We start from the raw sequence: 22,728 nt of genomic DNA on the forward strand, positions 1-22,728 counted from the left end.
ACAGAAAATACTAAAAAATGTAGAGTGACCTATAGTGAGAGAAAGCAGACCAGTGATTGCCTACATTCAGGGAGAAGTAAAGGAAACGGGTGGAAGGGTTACGAAGGGGTACAGGGAACTTTGGGAGGTGGTAGGTATATGCTCACAATATCTACCACCCTGATATCATTTTGAGTTTGTACACATGTCAAATCTTGTTGAATTGTACCTTTTAAATATGTACACTTTATTGTATGTCAATTATATCTCAATAAAACCATTTAAAAAACATTGTTATTTACTAAATCAGACTTACTTTTTAACATGCTTATTATTTCTGTACCAAATACAAAAAAAAATACCTCTTTGGTTTTGTGACTTTCAAATCCAACAATTAGGAGTTAGTTTTAATTTTTATTTTTAAGTATATTTTATTGATTATGCTATGAGAGTTGTCCCATTATTTTCTTCCATTTGTTCCCCTCTGCCCTGCACCCACCCTCCCACCAGCATTCCCCCGCCTCAGTTCATGTCCATGGGTTGTACATATAAGTTCTCTGGCTTGTCCATTTCTTACACTGTTCTTAACCTGCCCCTGTCTATTTTGTATGTACCATTTATGCTTCTTGTTCCCTGTACCTTTCCCTTTCCTCTCCCCACTGATAACCATGTGATCTCCATTTCTGTCATTCTGTTTCGGTTCTACTTGTTTGCTTCATTTGTTTTTCTATTTAGGTTCAGTTGTTGATAGTAGTGAGTTTGTTGTGATTTTACTGTTCATATTTTTATCTTCTTCTCCTTAGATAAGTCCCTTTAACATTTCACATAATAAGGGCATGGCGATGATGAACTCCTTTAATTTGACCTTATCTGAGAAACACTTTATCTGCCCTTCCATTTTAAAGGATAGCTTTGCTGGATAGAGTAATCTTGGATGTAGGTCCTTGACTTGGAATACTTCTTTCCAGCCTCTTCTTGCCTTCAAGGTTTCTTTTAAGAAATCAGCTGATAGTCTTATGAGAACTCCTTTGTAGGTAACAGTGTCCTATTCCCTTGCTGTTAAGATTCTCTCCTCCTTAATCTTGGGTAATGTCATCATGATGTGCCTTGGTGTGTGCTCCCTTGGTGTGTGGGTTCAGTCTTTGGGACTCTCTGAGCTTCCTGGACTTCCTGGAAGTCTATTTCCTTTGCCAGACTGGAGAAGTTCTCCATTATTTTTTCAAATTAAGTTTTTAATTTCTTTCTCTTCCTCTTCTCCTCTGGCACCCCATATGATTTGGATATTAGAACATTTAAAGTCCTGAATGTTCCTCAGCCTCTCCTAATTTTTTTGAATTCTTGTTTCTTCATTCTGATCTGGTTGAATGTTTATTTCTTCCTTCTGGTCCAAATCCTTCATTTGAGTCCTGGTTTCCTTCCCTTCACTGTTGGTTCCCTGTATATTTTCCTTTATTTCGCTTTGTATAGCCTTTACTTCATTCTTTATTTTGTGGCCATAGTCACCCATTTCTGGGAGTGTCCTGATTACCAGGGTTTCGAACTCTGCTTTTGACAAGTTGGCTGTCTCCTTGTTGCTTTGTTCTTTTTCTGGAGTTTTGATGTGCTCTTTCATTTGGGCCATATTTCTTTGTCTTGGTGTACCTGTTATGTTGTAAGGGGCGGGGCCTTAGGTATTCACCAGGACAGGGCAACTCACTTATGGTGCTGTATGTGGGGGAGGGGTCAGAGGTGAACAATGCTGTTTGCTCAGCTCCTGCCCCCGCTTGCAGTCACTTCCTCTGCTATCCACAAGCAAATTGGGCCCTTCTGGGTCTCTCTGATGAACTCTCCTGTGAGGCTGGGAATTTCTCCTGCTGCTGTAACCCCCACAGGTTTTTACAGCCAGAGGTTTTGAGGCTTTCTTTTCCCACACTGGAACCCTGGGTTGTGTGGTCTGTCATGCTCCCCAGTTGTTCCTTCTGGTTTATCCGCATGCAAATGTGGGACTGCCAGCTACTGCCTTGCCCACCCAGTACTCCAGCCACACATCCTCTGCACCCCTCCTACCAATCTGGATGAATGTTTCTTTTTTAACTCCTTGGTAGTAGGACTTCCATACAGTTCAATTTTCTGGCAGTTCTGGTTGTTCTTTGTTTTTAAATTTGTTATTGTCCTTCTTTTGGTTGTGCAAGGAGGCAAAGTGTATCCACCTATGCCTCTATCTTGGCTGGCAGTCCAATTAGGGGTTATTATATACTGGGTGTATAGGTAGGTATGAAAGCTTTTATATTAATCCTACAGATATGCTTTTGAATATATAGTAAGGGCTATGGAGAGAGCAACAGGGACTACCTGTCCCATTTTCTCCAACCACATGATAGTGAATATCTAAACCTAGTACCCTGGAGACCTTTTTTGGCTTCAGCTTAGCAAACCCATTAACTGACCAGTGAGTAAATCATCTCTTGTAACAGATTTATCACCATGATTGACATGAAGCACAGGTGTGAGAGTTCACAGGGAGACCTGGGTTCAGGTTCTATCTTTGCAATTTACTGCCTCAGTCCTCATGAATCCTTCAAAGGTGGAGGCTGGGTCCCTAGTGAGTACCAGAGTGGCTGTGGAGGGTTTGCTGCTCTGCACCAATATTCCTTAATAAAGCTATTGTTTTTCTCATCAAGACTGTTTAGAAACAGACAGGGTAGAAATGCTAGGTCTAGCTGGAAAATCAAGACTAGGTAAAGAAGTTGACTTCAATGCTGGATACAGATTGGCATCATCATCTACAATTTTTAAAACAAAAGAAAAACTCCCAAGGTCCAGGCTCTAGCACATATCAATTAAATCAGTTTTCCAGGAATATAGTCCACATCAATATTTATAAAATGTTCCCTCCCCATGTGATTTTAATATGTGGTGAAGTCTGCTAGTCATCAAGGCATATCAGTGTTAATTTCAACCTGATCTTTATTATTCCAGAATTAACCTCAGAAATGAATTCTGTTCTTGGGCGCCTGATGCTAACTGTGCTCTTGAGTCACGTTCTACTGGCAGAATCTGTTTTGTTCTTCCCTCACTCTTTCTGTATGATCATAATGGCGGTTGTGCATGCACTCGCAGAAAGCTGCCCTCCTCCCCACCAACCATTTGCTTGTTGGTTTGGGGTAACATTTCTGAACAATATGTGACTGAAACTATAACTCCGTTATAGTGGGTCAACAGGAAGAGTCATCCTTTCAACAATTATTTAGCCCCCTGGATTTGGAAAAGGGGTCAATATGCTCTCCACTGCCCCCAAACTTTTCAATTGCTTGAAGATAGTATTAAACATCTTTCTGAGAAATTGCAACTCACTGATATTTCTCAATAAGCTAGATTTGCTGTAGTGACCACTAATTAATACATACAATATTGAATCATTATGTCATATACCTGAAACTAATATAATGTTATGTCAATCATACCTCAAATTAAGAAAATAAAAAATAGTGAGGCATTTTTCTCATTGTCCTTAGAGTGACATTCTCAAAGAAAAAATTATGGCCTTCTTGTAGTTTAATGCCACAATGTTTGACATAATCCTTAATGGTTGATTCAAAATATTATTACCTGTTATGTATCTGTAAATTCATTCATATATTCATTCATTCATTCATTCACTCAGTCAATTAATACTTACTGATCATCTATGATGTGCAAGGTATTCCATCAACTTCTGGATACAGGATATAAAACCAATATTCAGAAATTGAAGGCATTTTTGTACACTAACAACAAAATTTCAGAAACAGAAATTAGGGGAAAAAATCCCATTTGCTATAGTAACAAGAAAAAGAAAGGACCTAGGAGGTAAAAGCCCTGTACTCAGGAAGCTACAGAACACTGAAAAGAAAATGAAGGAAGACACAAATAAATGGAAGCATATACCATGTTCATGGGTTGGAAGAATTAACATCATCAAAATATCCATACTACTCAAAGCAATTTATAGATTAAACACAATTCCTATTAAAATGCCAATGACATATTTTATAGATACAGAACAAATATTCGAAAATTTACATGGAACCATAAATTACCCCAAATAGCCTCAGTAATTTTTTTTAAAAAAAGAACAAAGTAGGAGGGACAATAATACCTGATATCAAACTATATTATAAGGCCACTGTAGTCAAAACAGTCTGGTACTGGCAAAAGAACAGACACATATATCAATGGAACAGAATAGACAGCCCAGATATAAACCCAAGTCTCTATGGACAAAGACGGCAGGAGCATAAAATGGAGTAAAAATAGCTTCTTCAAAATATGGTGTTGGGAGATCTGGACAGCTACATGCAAAAAAATGAAACTTGATCACCAATTTACACCATACACAGAAATAAACTCAAGATGGATAAAAGACTTAAATATAAGTCGTGACACCATAAAAGTCCTAGAGGAGAACGTAGGCAGGAAAATTTCAGACATCCCATGCAGTAATATTTTCACTGATACATCTCCTAGGACAGGGGATATAAAGGAAAGAATAAACAAATGGGACTACATCAAATGAAAGGCTTCTGCACGGCTAAAGAAAACATCAGGAAAATGCAAAGGGAACCAACTGTACGGGAAAATATATTTGCCAATGATACCTCAGACAAGGGTTTGATCTCCAAAATATATAAAGAATTCCCATGGCTCCATACCAGGAAGTTAGACAATTAAAAATGGGCAAAGGACCTGAAAAGACTTCTCCAAGGAGAACATACAAAGGGCCCAGAGACATGTGAAAAGACGCTCAGCATCACTAGCCATCAGAGAGATGCAAATAGAAATCAGAAGGCTTTTTTAGATACTGATTACATAAGGAAATAGGCTGTTTTATACAATTTGTATATCTAGCCCTATGTATATGGGGTATATATATATATATATATATACATATATATATATACATACATATATATATAAATATTTAATTTCTATACAATTGTTTGTATAGTCCTATGTAATTTGGGGCTAATGTACATTATGCTGCTTATCAGAGGAACTCTTTATTTCCTTTAACTCAATAAAGGTAAAGACTACAGAGTTTTGAGGAGCTATTTATTCAAGGTTCATACCTGGGTGAGGCCTACTTGCAGGAAAGGCAGCTTATACTCTGTACTCAATGGCTTTGACTGTATTGAACTCCCCCCCCCGCCCCCCCGCCGCCACACACACAAACAGCCCTCGATGGTGTGGCTCAGTGGACTGAATGCTGGCCTGCGAACCAAACGGTCACTGGGTCCATTCCCAGTCAGGGCACATGCCTGGGTTGCAGACCAGGCCCCCAGGTGGGGGCACACAAGAGGCAACCACACATTGATGTTTCTCTCCCTCTCTTTTTCTCTGTTCCCCTCTCTCTAAAAATAAATAACTCAAATCTTAAATAAAAAAAAATTCAGGTTAATTAAGCCAGGAAAAACTCCTGAAGCTTCGACTACAAAGGAATCAGGGGTACACTACATACAGTAATTACGAATAGCAATGTAAGAGGTAAACTCTTCAAAAATGCTTGTATTCAAAGAAGCCAGTTGGTGTTTACATAAATATTTGCAACTACAGTTTATTCATTCACTGAAATAGGGTGTAAGTATTATGAAGTGAAGTAAAGCAAAGCCAAGTGAGGACAGAGAGGACTGAGGGTCCTCTCCTCCCCTAAGGAGGAGAAATATGAGCAGGGGCCGAAATGCCATGAGGAGTTTGCTAAGGCGAGACACCAGTGCAGAAAATCTCAAGCAGAAGGATGAACCAGAGTAAGGGTCTTGATGTAGAAACCAGCAGTGTGGATTCAAGGAAGACCAAGAAAGCCTACGTGGCCGAACAAGTGTAAGGGTGGGAGAGCATGTTGGGTGGGGGAGAGAGTTGGTGTGCAGAGAATGAGAGAGGGGAGAGGCAGATCCTGCAGAGCTCTGGATGTCACGGTAAACAATTCAGATTTCATTTTAAATGCGACGGGAAGGCACTGATGAATTTTGAGCAGGGAACTGTCACAAACTGATGTATATATTTCAAAGAGTCACTCTGGTTGAGGTATAAAAAACTGACCACAAGGACCACAAGAGTGCAACAGCTGACGTAAGGAGACCAGTGGGAAGTTACAGCAATAGTCCAAGAGGTGGTGACAGCCACTGAGGTGACAGCATGGTGATAAATGGCACGATTTGAGATGTGATGAAGGTCGAGCTGAAAGGGCCTGTTGATGGATTGGTGATGATACTTAGCTTTTTGGCTTGAGTATTATGGCAAATCGAGGTGCCATTAGATGAGCTGAGGAGGAAACGGGAGCGTAAACAAACTTGGGAAGGAAAATCAAGGGCTTCATTTTGAACATGTTGAGTATGAGACACCTATTACTCATCCAAGAAAAGGTACAGTGTGTACAGTTGGGGTGACAAAAAATTATACTCTGGGGATTCATTGGGGCTGCATATAAAAATTAGGAGATAGCAGCATACAGATGGTACATAAAGCCGCAGTCTCTGATGAGATCTCCAAAGGAACACAGGGGAGTGAATGTAGATGGGAAAGGGAAGGCAGGTGAACACGGAGTCCCGGGCCCTCTGGCCTAGACCTGGGGAGAGGAAGGTGAGCTGGCAAAGGAGACTGAGCTGCAGTGGCAGGGAGAAACCCAGAAGAATATTTCTTGGAAGCCGAGAGAAGAAGATGTTTTAATAGGAGAGGTAGGGTGTGAACAACTTTGTCAAAAGTTGCTGAGGGCTGAGTAAATATATCAATTTACATCAAAAAGAACCTCATACAGAAACATTAAAGTAAAAGTGAGGGGGTCTCTAGTTATTTGTGTGGAAAAATGGGTTTACTTAAGGTCACGATTCTACAGATATGAATTGAACAGTGTTATTACAAAATCCAATGTTTAATCTAAAAGTACTGACAATTAGATAACAGTTTTTATGTCAACTAGAGGCTTACCACACAAATAAAGCAATTAGCCCAAATGACAACCAATAACATCCTTGAAAGCTACTACATCGGGAGGGATAATTTCTTCTAACTCCGAAGAACTTTAGCAAGTGCTGCATGAGTTGCATCGAGTCAAAATATGAAATAGGATCCCACAGTTTCATCACAGGCTAAGTGCTTCTGTCACAACGCCCCACCACTGGTGAGCGTGCACCATGACTGTAACTGAACTTTCATATCCAAGTAAATGCCTCTATGTTCCATTCTGAATATCAGCACCACTTGCACTTCTTGGCCTCTCAGCAGACATTTGGTAACAGCAGTGACTTCTGTGTAGAGGATTTCTTCCTTTGATGATTTGGAACATTCCAAACCAAGGCTGGCTTCCCCTTACCACATAACATATCCTAAATGAACTATGTGCCCACTTAGCCAATATATATTCAAAGAACGTGTTTAGAGAATATAAACCAATAACAGTGTAAGTAAATCACCATTACAATATAAAAGCAGCATGCAACCAAATAATCTAAAATCCAGTGCAAAGGAAACTGTATTAAATTATCTATTGTTCAGATCCTCTCCAGCCATGTCAGTAATCTCTAGTCATACAGGTGACTAGATTATTTAATCAGCCTCTAAAATAGAGAGTATTAGGCACATAGGAGGCACTCAAAAACAGTTGAGTTGTTCTAGAAAAAAGATATGCTTACGGAATTTTCAGTAAGCTCTACTATTTGGGATTCCTCATAAAAAAACTTGACCAGTACCAAAAGGGGAAGACAGTCTCAATGCATAATGATTGAGTTGATGAGCTTTTAAAATCCTTTAGCAACCTAAACTTACACAATTTGATTTTCATATCATTGCTTTTCCTATACTATCAAAAATGATGCTTTCTTTACTATTTCAAACTCATCATAAAATTGCTAAAAATCGAAAATTCAATTTGCCACATTACTGCTAATTTGAATAATGGCTGAATAAAAGACAGGAAACGCTGAAGCAGCAATGATTTCTAAAACATTTTGCACTTTCCTCCTCCATCCCTGTAAAGTAAAGCTCGGATGCTACGCACAATTACACAAGAAAATCAAGAAAGCCATTACATTCAGCATTTTGTCATGATCATTGTTACCATGGCAAAAGTGGGCTTAGTTTAGCGCAGCTGCTGTGGGCAAGGTCTGCTGGCCCTTTGTAAGGCTGGGTAACAATGCAATGCCAAATTCTGTCGTCTGTTACTGTCCTCGCCACCCTCCCCCCCCAATTCAATGTAAGACTATTGTCCACAGATGCTACTGTCTCATTCCTAAATGATCTTGGACAGTGTCATCGTACTATTGTATTCTGACTGTTGGTCAGTGGCCAAGGAACACAGTTCATCTAGGAAGGTTACCTGTTGACCCACCTCCTATTCGAAGGGTGAAAACTAAAGATTTCAATAATATGAAATGCCAAAGTTTCAACAGCTATATTGTAAATGAAAAGAGAGTTGTGCTGGAAATAGCTCAGGCTAGCAAGTGAGGACAAATACAGGCCTGCGATGACCAGTTGTATGACATATTAATGTCACTCTTTGAGTATTAGGTTAGTTTTCTGTAAAGAGGGGATTAAAGTAACTTCCTTGTGAGAACTAGCTGACATAGTTTGCAAGTCCAAGTACACTGTGGGTGCTCAGTAATATGGTATTAATATGGTCTCCTCCTTTAACACCATAATTTTCTTTTTCTTTTTAATCCTCACCTGAGGACATGCATTGATTTCAGAGAGAGAGGAGGGGGGAGAAAGAGAGAAACATCGATGAGTGAGAGAGAAACACTGATGCAAGAGAGAAATACCTGTAGGTTGTCTTTCATCCTTGTCCTGACCAGGCATGAACCTGCAACCTATGTACGTACCATGACTGGGAATCAAACCCACAACCTTTTGCTGCACGGGACAACACTCCAACCAACTAAGCCACCTGGCCAGGGCCACACTTCTTAATTGCCTGGATTTCCATGCCCTAAGGAATGTTGACTGTGAAGTTGGTAGGTACACTGTCTTCTACCGTTGGAAGGTATTTGTTTGGATCTTTTATACAGAGGTGGGCAAAATTAGGTGAGCAAAACTAACAACTAATTAATAAATACATAATAAAAGAATAAGAATTTTTTCTTAGATAAATATGTTTTAATTGTTTAAATAAACTTTCCACATAAAAAAAGAATCATCTCTGTGTTTCGCATACTCATGATCGTAAACCTACTTTTGCTCACCCTGTATTACTTGGATATTCTCCTCCGAAAGCTGAGGATAAAACACTGTTTAAGGTCTGACAGTGTGCATAAATTTCATACCAAAAGGAGAGAAATAGTGTCAATATCATAGTATGCACCATTCCTTATTATTCATATTCTGAGTAACACCAATATTGTCACTATAAAATGGAAAATGGCATATGTACTAATTTTGACCTAACGCAAAGATTTTTAGTTTTAAAAAATGAAGCAACATTATGGAAGCAGAGAAGTTTAAATTATCTGAAATGAATACATTAATCAACTCTCTGTATTTACTAGAAACAAAGGCTACTAGCATTTTCACCAGCTAAACAAAATAGTTTTTCTAATGAGATTTCAGCTGAGTATCGTTTATCTTAAGAGAAAAATAATGGGACCTTACCTATTCCAGTAGCTCCAGAACTGGTCATGCAGGTAGGCGTGGTGGCTACATTCATCACCAAATGAGGCTTTGCTTTCGATCCAGTGAATGATGTGCCCTTCTACAGCTAAGGGACAAAGCATTACTAATATGGAGCAGAGGAGAGGGAAGATTGAACATTCTGCACTCGGTACAGGCCTCTCTGTGCCTGACACTAACGAGCAGAGGCTTAGCCCTCCCCGTCGTCTATGGAAGTAATTATACAACGACACATGGTATATGTTTGCTCCAAGGAACATTTATGTCACGATCACATCCATTTTATTTTCATCATCATCTTCAAAAGTCCCTCTCTTATTCTCAGACTATATGAGTTGACAAGTAACGTGAAAGCAAACCAAAGTGACCTTGGCTTTTCAACAGAACAGTATTTTAAAAATTTAATGTTTAGAGAAATGACTTGTAACAGCAACCCAAATGTCTTTAGAAGACATGCCCTATTTTTCAAGTATATGTAAATGATTTTAAGGGACAGATTTCTTCTGAACCTATTATTATCTGCTATTTAAAAATAATTTTTCCAATGATTTCAATATTACAAAGCTGATCTACTCTGGTAACATTTGCTAGTAAAAGAAAAAAATAGAAATCTATGGAAAAAAACACATCCCTTTTGTCTATAAACAAATATATGACAGAGTCGAAGAACTTACCAATGGGTACTTGTAAAATAAAGTCTGGTGTTTTGTCATAACCCTTTGCACGGAGCTGATCTTCATCTAAAGAAGAACAAATACTGTTACTTACGACAGTATTTCATTAACTAGACAGCAGTATAATTACTTTTCTTTTTAAGAAATGTATACAAATTACTAAGTAGTTACATATCTTCCTTAATAAACCTGAAGCACTGATATAATAAGAATGCCTTTTGCCCCTTCTGCATTTTTATGTCTCTCACTTTACCAATTCAAGCTGTCATAGGCTACCTTTTTATAATTGAAAATACACATAATAATGAAATATACTTACTGATTATACCATGAATATCACTAACGTTATCAGCTGATATTGACAATTTACGGTATGGTGCATGCACAGTGTCCTTCACAATTATAAAACAAATACTTTCATTAAAGCAAAGTTTTGTTGCTATCAGTGCAACTGCACTTACACACAAGAACACAAGAGAGGGCCAAGGACAAAGAGATCGCCACGGAGAATTAATTATCCTGCTTAAATTGGTTGGTATGCTATTGTTTCTGGCATTTACCAGTGTTATACAACTAACAATATGTAATTCTGAAAAGCAAACAGGATTTGAGATTTTTCCCCCCTAGGTCTATTTGATTTCTTGATCCTGTGTAAATATCAATGATCCATTCAGAAGGAAAAGAGATGGAAAAACAGAGAGCTTTACAAAGTTGGAAAAAACCAGCTATGTTCTTCGTTTAAAAAAAAATTCCTCTGGTATTTTCTAAATGCTGTCCTTGACTTCCAATGGCATTGCAATGTGATTTCTGAAATGAAGAGTTCTCCATTAGATTTTGGAGTGACCTGGTCATTCAATTCCAGACATGGCTTTCTGTCTTCACCCAACCTCAACTAATGGCCCAACCAAGTAACAAGGAAGGCTGTGTGGTCCCTTAACACCTACTGGGCTGTTGACATTGTCAGGCATCCCACTCGCCTTCCTGCATCACCTTTGATTAAAATTAATGGCCCATTCCCAGTGTTGGGTAGCTTATTTCCAATCCATTTGTCAGCCCAAGACGGTGGTTTCATGGCCAATGTTCAGAAACTCTGAGAACGCTCTTGTGTACATCTTGAAAGGTCAGCATTTTCAACGTAAATAACCTTTTAATGACAAGCCATATTTAAAGGAGATATTTAAGTTAAATTTTATTAAAAGTTGATATCCTTCAACTCCCCAGATTTTGAAGGCTGATGCCAGAACTCAGACCAATCTCCCATTCTTGAACTATAAAAAATTTTAAGTGAACTATTGAGATAAGAAAGCACAATATTAAAGTAATCTTACTTTAAAAGCAAGAGAATTTGGAAAACTGAACTGCAGATGAAAGAGACTGAAGAATTTCTATCCTCTAAATGTGCTCTGACCACAAGCGTGTTGAACAGAAAAGGCATTTACAATAATCAACTCAAGTGCCCTAGGCTGACGTTTCAGGCAGCCGGTGAACAGTTTTAAAAGCTGGGTTGACATTAAAATAGAGATTAATATTTTATTAAAACTATCCTAGTTTGATCAACATTTGCAGATGTTAAAATCTACTTCAGAAAAAAAAATGATTGTGTTTCTGACAGCAGCTCACAACAAAATTTCAAAGGTCACCAGGCAGTCCAAATGCACATGCTAACATCCCTTTAAAAGGCAGGTGCCGCACTCCCGTTCACTGCACCCAAGTTTCCAGCACAATACCTACAATTTATTTTTTTATTTTTAAATTTTTTAATACCTACAATTTAAATTCACAATGTACTTAATATGAAAATGAAAAACCCAGACTTTCTTCCCTACCCTGACCTCACTTTCCTCCCTCTCAGTATGAAGTTGATCCAATAGTAAGTTTACCCAAAGGATGGCTTCTAAAAGCCTGTCACCACGAGTGATATTATTTAGGTAGATAGATAGATAGATAGATAGATAGATACATAGATGTTACTCTAAACATTGGAAATACTGTGTTATGTATTGGCTACCTTCTCCTTTATTTACTGAACTCCCACTGCCTTATGCACCGTTTCAACCTTCATGTTTCTTTTATCCTGGATTTCCTAAGAAAGGAGGAGGGAACAACTTGGCAAAGTTCAGAGGAGATGACAGTGTGAGAATGAGGAGCAGCATTTATGAACTAAGGGTCTTGCTCACCTGGTCTAGGTCCGAAGAGAAGTTTCTATCACTGATTCCACTAGGAGATGTTTAAGGTCAGCACCATCCATTTGGCCTGGTTTCCTGACCCCTAGACCTCGAGAGATTCCTTACTATTGGGATCATTATCCAAACCACTGGGTATGGATTTAACATGGGGTTGACCATTTGGTGGTTCAGGGCTCCAACTCTAAGATCTAGAAGTGACGACTCAGTTGCCAGCCCACGCTCTTTGGCCTCACTCTCCGTCCACTCCCTTGTCACCCACACGGGAGCACTTCCAACCTCGTCCACTGTCCCAGTCTCACCACCGACACGCCCTGTGCATGTACTTCATGCTCAAACTGGGAAACTGAATAAAATACAAGTGCAACTTGTATTTTAACTGAATATTTTAAAGAATATTCACATCTTCTACAAAGCCTATCTAGATTGACTGCATAATTTTCTGATTTAACGGCTCATGATTCAACCAGGCAGAGACAACAAATCCTGCCCAGAGTTCAAGGTTTTATTTGGTAACTCTCACTGATCTCTTTCATCTTTGGTCCCAGTCGCCTGTTGAGGTTCATCTTGATCATAAAGAAAGAAACTTCACTCCTTTCCTTCACACTCCTGGGAAGTTTCTCTACTGTTATGTTTATCAGTGGTATTTATTTGCATAACACTGGATGTATCCATTCCTTAAACTGTGGGCAGAATTCCTCACAAATAGCAGTCTGGGCCTGGTGAGTGGCTCTTTGGTTACTTCTCCTATTGCTTCTATAGCTACTGATTTCTTTAAAATTTTATCTCTTCTACAGTTGGTTTGCAATTTATATTTTCCTTGACAATCATACATTCCACCCAGGTTCTTGTAGCAGTTCTTTGCACATATTTCAGCCAGGTGGTGACTTATGATTCTTTACATTTCCCAAGTGAAAAACTGGATGTTTAAGTAACATGCTGTTTTCTTCAAGAGAAAAAATGATCAAGATTTAAAAAAAGTAAAAACTGTATTAGTTAGGAAGGGAGGGAGAGTATTGGCAATATTTTTAGCACTTTTAGCATAACTTCCCAAAGTGGTTGGGGACCTACATGAAATAAATCTCTCAATCCTGTATACCTTTCTTATTCAGCAAATGAAACAAATTTGAAGTAAAAATCTTTTTGGTTTAAGGTGTATATTAAAAACACCCAATAACCCTGGATGGTGTGGCTCAGTGAATTGAGTGCTGGCCTGCAAACAGAAGGGTTGCCAGTTCAATTCCTAGCCAGGGCACATGTCTGGGTTGTAGCCAGGTCCCCATTAGGGAGTATGTGAGAGGCAACCACACATTGATGTTTCTCTCCCTCTCTTTCTCCCTCCTTTCCCCTGTCTTTGAAAATAAATAAAATCTTACAAAATAAAAACACCCAATATATCTCATAACTACTAAGCATATTAATGTCATAGTTCAAGTGTTCATTATCAAAATAAATATAAGAATATTTCCACTTAAAAATCGGCCTTGTTAGCTTCCAGATCCACAAAATATAGAGTTTTTAGTTAATGTGAGCCTCATGAAACAGCATTTCTGAGCTTGTGAAGTTTTAGAGATCACTGGTCTGATACTCCAATTTACACAAGGTAAAATCATCTGACGGGAGTGGAGTGACCCCCCCAAGACCGAGGCCTCTGAAACAGTGAAAGATACAGGCAAGCATCCAACACTGCCAAGTTCTGGTTTGTCCCAATCAACCACACACCACTCTTAATTATGACAAATATTTAAATTTCATCATGTGCTATATTAATGAAGTGAGGAAAAGATTCTTATTTTCTTCTTACAGGATCCTGAGGCACAGGAGAGGTGACGGCCATCTGCTGGATATTATTATTTAGCTAACACCTGCCTGGAGTGATAAACTGCACAGTCTCTTGAATTCTAGATGTTCTTTTTTCCAACTGAATTAAAAAAAAAATCAATAGGACTGCATCCACAGATAAAACAGATGTGAAACTTTTTAAAACACCCCAGGTCTTCATTTATTTTTTTGGTTGCCAGTCCTGTCTTTAGAGGACATTTAAAAAAATTATATATACTTAAAGAACACTGTGAAAGTTTAATTTCTCTGGCCTTTTAATTACTCTCTCCTCTAAATACCCAAAATATCCAAAGCAATTAAGTGCTAATTACACAATTACATTTTTAAAAATAAAAGGCTGACTTTGAGTCAGAGAACAAAACACATCTGAAACTAGTTAACATATACTTAAGAATCACAGGAGGGCATGAGGTCTACCAAGAAAAAGTTTGAAGTTTTCTCCTGTTTGTTCTATTAAAAGGCTTTCAATGTAAGAAACAGAGTTAATCTTAGAGAAAGTATGTAAAATTCTAGTTTACAACATCTGAAAACAAAAAGTAATATTTTTGCATGGTATTTTATTTATGAATTTGTCAAAAGGTTTCTAAATATTGGGTTAAAATACATTTATGATGTATTTTACCTAATATATCATGCACCTATAATATTTTTAATACCTACAATATTTTTACTAAATTAAGGAAGGGCAAGATCAATAAATCAATACAAATGGAAACTATAGTATATCTTTTCTACTCAAATAGTTTTTTTCCTGTTATTTTTTCCCCAAAACACTGTCTCACTCAATACTTGGTGGAATAACCTTTGTATTCCACATTTTTATATTCTTTAATAGTAAGTTTCACAACCTTTCTATTCAATTTAAGAACTTTGCAAAGTTTCAGTAATCAATGTGACTATGATATGAAAACATGTGCAAAAGTACACAGAACAGTATGCATTTAATGGGGAAACCAATAGCACAGATAAATGAACTCTTTAGAGAATCCAAAATTTCATTATAGCCATCATTTCAGCCTCTTCCCCCGAAGCTCCTTATCAAGGACACTAATAAGGAGTTCAACTGATTGCTCTGACCTTGTCCTTTGCTTATATCTTTAGGGGACAGGGAAGATACTAGTGAAAACTGAAGTGCCCTAAAAATAGGAAACAAATGGGAAGTCACAGAACTGGGACAATGCAAAGTAAGGCTGGGTAGGTAGGCTGATCCTCCTCCACCCCCACCCCCACAGGTGGCTGTAAAGACATAGGACCTGAATCTCAACAGCCAAAGTAAAACTTGTCTATGTTTTACACCACATCCATCTCAACTCCTCTGGTTTGAGGCCATAAAAGAAAGGATACACCAGCACAGCAGAGTGGAAAGGAAACAGGGCAAGTTGTTGGGAGGGCACTAGCTGTGAGGCAAAGCCTGGGGCCAATTTCCTCTACACAAAACAAGGGGGCTGGGTGGCCACCGGAGCCCTTTAACTCCCAAATTCTGAGCAATGGCTGAATGTGAGCCTTTGTCTGTCCCAGTTCTATTAGTTGTGGTCGCTGATGTCAGACCCTTCTGCAGGGCCAGCTCCATCTGTCTCAGAACTAATTTCAATGGTGGAGGGAGCGCTGGCCGTCCTGAGACATACAAAGGACGCTGCACACATACACACAGAACCAAGGAGCCAATCTGACGATAACAGTAACAGGTTTGTCCCCTGGTGCCCTCGGTTATAGGGAGAGGCTTGAACCTGTAGCTAGTGTTCTGTGGGATGAATGAGATATTTGATTTTTCTGTCCTGTACCCCATATTTTCTGGCATTTCCCCTCCACCAATGTGACTTTGGTGGACAGTCAATAAGTGGCCCTGAAGCACCAGCCACAGGGGTGGACATGACACAGGCTAGCTGATTGGAGCCCTTTCTGAGCTTTGTGATGGGACAAAAGAAAATCACCAATTTTTCTCTGGGGTTACAAATTCTAAAGAGTCAACATGCTAGCAACAGCCAGAGATTATATTTATTGCCTGCGAATCAAGGCCAACACTGAAAAATTCAGACCATGAAAGGGATAAAAAAGGAGACATTGATGACATTGCTTTGTCTTCTGGATGCTGGGCACACCAAACGCAAAATTTTCTCTTGGATTTCTTAGGTACATGGCTGAACCAATGAGTTCTCCTTTTGTGTGTGTCTAATCTAGTTTGTTTAGATTTCTGTCTCCATCAAAATAATCCTAATATATCATGAGTAGCCGGGAAAGCAGATGCTCAGCAGACACGAGTTTTCTAAACAGAGCAACGGAGAGGAAAGAGCTGTGGGCCCAGAGCAGGAAGGCTCCCAGAACTAGGGAACAGGGCAACCGTCTGCAGAGGTGTGGAGAGCAGGCTGTCTTCCAGCATGTCCATGGGTCTCTTCTCTCGGTCTCACGGAGAAGCACACACAAGCGCATTTAATAAAAGGAGTAAGGAAAGATGGTCCCTCATCATGACAATTTCTTCAGGAAAGGAAGAACAGGACCTAAATTCCCCATATCCTGCCCCCAGTATCATGTTCCTGTTACTCTGAAAAACTACATCTGATTTTTAATCTTCAGATGGATTGGAATTCACAGAGTGAATGCCTTATGAAGTAAATGCCCAGCCATTGCTGTTCCCTTTAGCCTATATAATCATGCTCTATTTCTAGTCTCTTGTTTTCTATTGCTAACATCTGCATGCAAACACAATCCTAGTATTCTCGATCTCATCTGTTCCTGCTGCTATTCTTCACCTGAAGCCGTAATCCCGTTTGTCACAACACAATCACTCCCCCAGCAGAGCACTGTTGCTTCAGGAGGGGAATAAAGCAGCAGGAGCAGATGAAGTCTGAGCAACAAAGATCCTAATTCCTTCCAGTAAGGGACATCCTTCACTAAGCCTATTTGGCTCACCGAGTATACCCTCTCGGAGTCCCACAGAGTCATACACAAGTGCTAGAAAAGCATCCAGGTAAAATCCGCTGCTTTGTCATAAGGCAAGACCAAACATGGGAGGTGAGGTGGGGATGAAGAAAATGCCTCTCAGGTGTCACTCAAAACAACTGTGAGCTTCTACTCACAGGGCAACATTCACTGCAAGGAATAGAATACAGTGGTACCTCAGCACTCGTCATTAATTCATTCTGACCAGTGGCAAGCAAATGCCGAATGATGAAGCATTTTTTCTCATCAAAATGCACTGAGTACTGGGTTTGACAAGTTCTGAAGCCTACGAGTACCGAGGTATGACTGTATGTCCAGAGCCATCCTTATTAAGGCAAACTTAACAATAAAGTGGTCATGGCAGTCACTAATGAAAGTCCTCTGACCTGGGGAAATGCCAACCCACGGAGGATGAATGGTTTATCTGCAGTCTCTGGTACACACTGTTCCGTACTCTCCCTAACAGTCTCGGTATCTTCTCATGGTCATTATTCACCTTTCCTTCTTTGCCTTTTGTCCAAGGCTCTTCCCCAACAACCCCCAGAGTGGAGGGGAAGTGAGTGGAAAAGGATATAACAAAACAGAATCTCCTTAATCACTTGAGGGATACAAATTGAAACAGCTCCATCGATAGATAAAATACGTCTTCTAATTCACTGATATAGAAATGGAACAACCCTTTAGCAGCGGTGATAAGGACGATCACAATTTTTATTGGTCATTTACCATTTAAAAGGGGTCCATCTAGGCCTGGGAGAGGGCAGCACGTTCTTCACTCTGACATTTTAAATGTTGGTCAGTAAATCTTAATTCTAAATTAAGTATTCTTGGAAAGAGCTGATATGTACTTAAATTTCTCTGGAAATTTTCCAGAAGGCTCCATATGTGATTCAACTTTTATTTTTTTACCCCTAAGAGTGCCTGTCCATAGCCAGACCTTAAAAGATACATATCTTCTGCCAAACCAGCAAGAGAGTGGCTAGTTGGCTTCGTGGGGGTAGTTAAGCTAATGAGCCCAACTAGCCACCCTAGGAGCACATGGTGGCAGGAAGATGCTGGTGAGAAGGAGCAGAAGTAAAATTCTATCACCACTTCAGGAAAAGTAGCTTATAAAGCAGTAGCACTTTCTACGTACGTAAAGGGTAGGTCCTGATTTTTAGTAGTCTGTACCTTCCTTGCAAAAGTTTAATAAAAGTAGCATAACAACTGCCTTGAATGTATTTATTTTCATTATCAAGACAGCCAAGCGAGCACCTACTAAGATGAACTAGAGATGGAGCTGTGTTCTTATTGGGATGAGCGTGGTCCTAGGGGCACGGCCGTGAGCACCCGGAGGGCGCGGAGCGTTTATCGCCATTTTCACACTAACTCGGGTGGTTCCTGGCATGGGGGCAACACACCAAATGGAAGTTAGTCCCCAAGAATGTGTACATAATGAATAAAAGAATTGTAAGGAAGCTAAGAAATTGTTAGAAGTTATCCATATTCACTTGTTTGTAGCCTGTCTCCCTACTAGACCATAACTCCTCAAATGCAAGGACTTCGTGTAACTTACGTCTAGTGTCTAGAATAGTACCGGACTCCCTATTTTACACTGAAATGGTACCTAGCCCACTACCTTATTTTTGGAATAAATGGATGAACATAGGAATAAAATATATGTTTTTAGTTGGAAAACGTAAAGTCATTTATTCACCTTTGACTTCTCTTAATATGTACATGAACAGACTTACACACTAGGATAGATCTATGAGTACACCCAAATTGTCAGAGATAAGGGATCTGCTTTAGTTCTTTCCAGTGGTGCCTAGTTAAATCTTGCGCCATAGCAACTGCTTAGTACCTGGCTATGAATCAAGGAAATTTAAGAAATTATTAGTGTTAAGATAAAGGTAATTTTTTTGTTTTTCTTTTCCACTGATAAAAGAGGTCACATAAAATATTTATCTTATAAAATGACGTATAGAGCACAATTGGTGGAAAATTTTAAATGAGATAAAAAATTTCAGAGGCATCATAATTCTTAAGAAGGGTTCGGTATAAGCAATAAGAGTCCTTGCCTTTTGGAAGTGGTCAGATTAGAGGAAGCCCAGAGAGGAAGGGAGAAAGGGAGCAAAGAGAGATTGCATTTTTCCCTATAAAATAATCAAAATAAAACAAACATGTTTACAATGTCTCTGCAAATAATTCAAGATTTACACATGTCAACAAAGAAAACATAACATCATATTAGTGGCCTATTGATATACCAATATTTTCCATGGTTGGATTTAAAATGAAGATCTATCTGCATTTACATGGCCCAGTACTTTCAATCTAATTAATCATTGTGAAGGGGTATTTCCAAGGTAAAAGGAAAACCTCAGAACAATATTCCACACAAGGCTTTGAATTTTTGATGTTTTCATCATAAGTAAACATGTATTAACTCAGAACAACATTAAAATGCTTAAAATGCATATAATAAATGATGAGGAAATGCTTCAAACCAGGACTGAGGTTACATAGAGTCAGCTAAAACATCCTACAATTCATTTATGTTTTAAAGATCAGTTAAGTTATCACCTTTGGGCAGGCTTCAACAGAACAATTATCTGTAGATCCTATAGCTCACAGAGGAATAGATGGAACCCATGAGTGGTAATGGGACTGTAGGTGAGCAGTAATGACTCCCTGGCTATGTTTCTGCACTGCCTTTGTCAGCCATGGTCAAGCCAGTTTAATACACTCAGTTCCCAGCATCTAGGGGGTAGAAAACCTGGGAGTAAGCTTACATCACATTTAAGCTCTTGGTCTTCCATCCTCAAGAAGAAAGAAAAGACAGGCTAAGCAAAGAAATGGTGTTGAGGGCCTGACTACGCATATGCACACGGTGCCAAGAGAGTAACACCAAGCGGTCCTGAAAATATGACTGCCTAGTTGGTAGTTTAAAACAATAAAATGGATTTGGCCATGCTATGCTGGCCACCATCTGAGTGATCAATTTGATCAGATATTTCATAACACCCCAAGATCTCCGTATTTCTAAAACATCTCATGGCACATCATGAGTCATCTATTACAACTGGTTCCAATCCATTATACATTCTGTCTTTGATTAAATTCTAAAAGGCAATTTCTATCTAATTTATCCTTTTTCCATAGGCTGAACATGTCAATTGGCCTTCTATATGAAAAAAAAAACTTGCTGATTTTATATAATGACATTTAATTCAGTAATTTGAGGCCATTTTGCTAATTTATCAACTTTCTTTAAGCCTAAAGAATTACCCTAGAGAATATTTATATCTCCCACCTTCAAGTTATCAACAACCTTGTAACACATTCACCTCAATTCTCTAGTTTGTTAATAAAATACTGAATACTAAGGCTTAAACCAGATTTCCTGCAGGGCTGTAGTCAACATCCCTCTCCGAGTTGAGGTACAGCCATGTTTGACTTCCCTTGACTAATTCTTTGCCCATTTTCAAATGAAAATTATGTAATTCAATATTCTTTTATTTTTTAACCTAAAAAGTCACACGAGGCAGATAAATATCTACATAGAACAGGTGTGTACAATAATATGATTTGTACAGTGCCTTTACAAATTATCACTTCCAAAATGGAATTAATTCATCCTAGAGTGCTTTACAGCTTCTGTGATCAGTATGTATGCCCTTTGAGGCTTAATCTCTAATGCACCAGAGACAGTGAAAGAAATAACAGTCTGTAATAAGATTCCAGACTCGCACACAAACACATGCATACGTGTAAGATTTTTAAAAATCATACTAAATCTAGGATGACAATTAATGTTTGACATACGAGTAATAAAAACTTGATACAGGGCTTTCAAGTAAAAGTACTACCTGATTCCATACACAAGACAAACACACCAAACATGAATTTTTCTAACTATTCTTTTTAATACATAAAGCATTTTACAGACAGAACTTCTTTCACTTCTTTCTCTCATAAGGCCTAGATTACGGTTAATATCTCATGACACCAAAAGTAATACTGTAACAGATATTACAGCATTTTTTCAGCCACTTATTCTATAAAATATTAATCTCAAGCCTGTGCATGTGCTGTACATATAGGGGATTAGGTAACTTTCCTACTCAGTTCTAAATCAATAAAACATAACATGTACTGCATCAATCACCATTCACTCTTCCGTTAGTACCCAACAACAGCAAGGGGGAGATTTTTAAAATACATGTTTAAGCACTCATGGAGGCATGACCAGCTCGAGAGGATGTCAGCAATACTTACCTAGGAAGGACAGGTTTTTCTCTAGAAGCAAGTCTCTCAGCAGGACTTCGTGCTCATAGCCGATGGCACTGGGAAGCGTTCGTTAAGGACAGGGACACGATTAGAGTTATGAAAAGATGCTATCAGGAAAACACTGATACCAGGTCTATACTTTGAGATGAAAAGGGAAATAAGATGTTATTATAGCAAGTATGTCCACCTTTAGCCTGAATCTGTGAGATTTCTATACAGCCCCTTCACTTTAAATGATTCAACAGAAGTTTTCTGTAATGTTTATATGCATTTTGGCAAATGAAGATTTGTAAATGGATGTATATGTAGTTTATCTTGTTTTGAAAAGAGGGACAGTTATTTTAAATATCCTTGATGCTCTATTAAAAATCTCTCAATTCAATTTAGCACACATTTATTAAGCACCTACTAAGTGCAGCAAAAAATACCAAAAAGCCTTTACCCTAAAAGAGCTTCCAGTCTTACCAAGTTCTGTAAGCCTTCTGCGAATTCATACTTGCACAGAGCTGGCCTTTAGCAGTTTCTGTCTCACTTCCAACCGACTGTTGGCAGTCTTCTGTGACTCGGGAAGCCAAACAACTGACTTGTTGAGAATTACATGTAATGTGAAAGACAGATATCTTTGAAAGGACCGTATGTCAGGGTGTATGTATAGGGCTTCTTCTCATGTGTGTGCAAGTCTACTGATATTAAAATATACATACAAACAGATACACACAGGCAATATACACATTTTAGAGTGCTTACTATGAGGCAGACACCCTGATAAGTGTCTTATATGTGTTATTTCATCCTTACAGTTACCAGCATCCTTATTTTACAGATGAGGAAACTGAGGCTTAGAAAGGAATCTGCACAAGGTCATACGGTTAACATGTGGCAAAGCAGAGGCTCAGATAAGATCTGTGCGATCCTGTACTTATGACCTCCATACAACTCCTAAAAAGCATTAAACTTAATTATGTAAAAATAATTGACACTAGCTAATATTTCCTATATGCCATATGCTAACTTTTTATGCTGTAAACACTTTGGGATACTATCATCTTATTTAATGTTCATAGCAACCACATAAGTAGGTAGTCCCGTTTTTACAGTTAAGGAAGGCAAGGTTCAGGAAGGCTGAGGAACCTTCCAAAGGTCCCATGGATAGTAAATAATGAAACCAGGAATGAGGCTTGAAATTCTGGTGTATTTTCCAAAAGGATGGGATTGTGCAAAGTCTGAAA

General features: G+C 38.7%; 1 protein-coding gene across 3 annotated transcripts in view; it reads right to left on the reverse strand.

Annotated features, from left to right (window-relative positions):
• CDIN1 (CDAN1 interacting nuclease 1) overlaps window positions 1-22,728 on the reverse strand; it is a 218,416-nt gene that overhangs the window by 96,147 nt on the left and 99,541 nt on the right. For all 3 annotated transcript variants that reach the window (XM_037056120.1, XM_037056119.1, XM_037056121.1), the window contains exons 8-10: window positions 21,488-21,555; window positions 10,266-10,331; window positions 9,574-9,679 (exon numbers count right to left, since the gene is read on the reverse strand). In XM_037056120.1, the coding sequence (XP_036912015.1) occupies window positions 9,574-9,679; window positions 10,266-10,331; window positions 21,488-21,555 (240 nt within the window). The remainder of the gene's footprint in view (window positions 1-9,573; window positions 9,680-10,265; window positions 10,332-21,487; window positions 21,556-22,728) is intronic.

This window comes from Sturnira hondurensis, unplaced genomic scaffold (assembly GCF_014824575.4).
Source record: "Sturnira hondurensis isolate 20B ecotype Veracruz unplaced genomic scaffold, ASM1482457v3 Scaffold0008782, whole genome shotgun sequence".
Classification (NCBI taxonomy): domain Eukaryota; kingdom Metazoa; phylum Chordata; class Mammalia; order Chiroptera; family Phyllostomidae; genus Sturnira; species Sturnira hondurensis.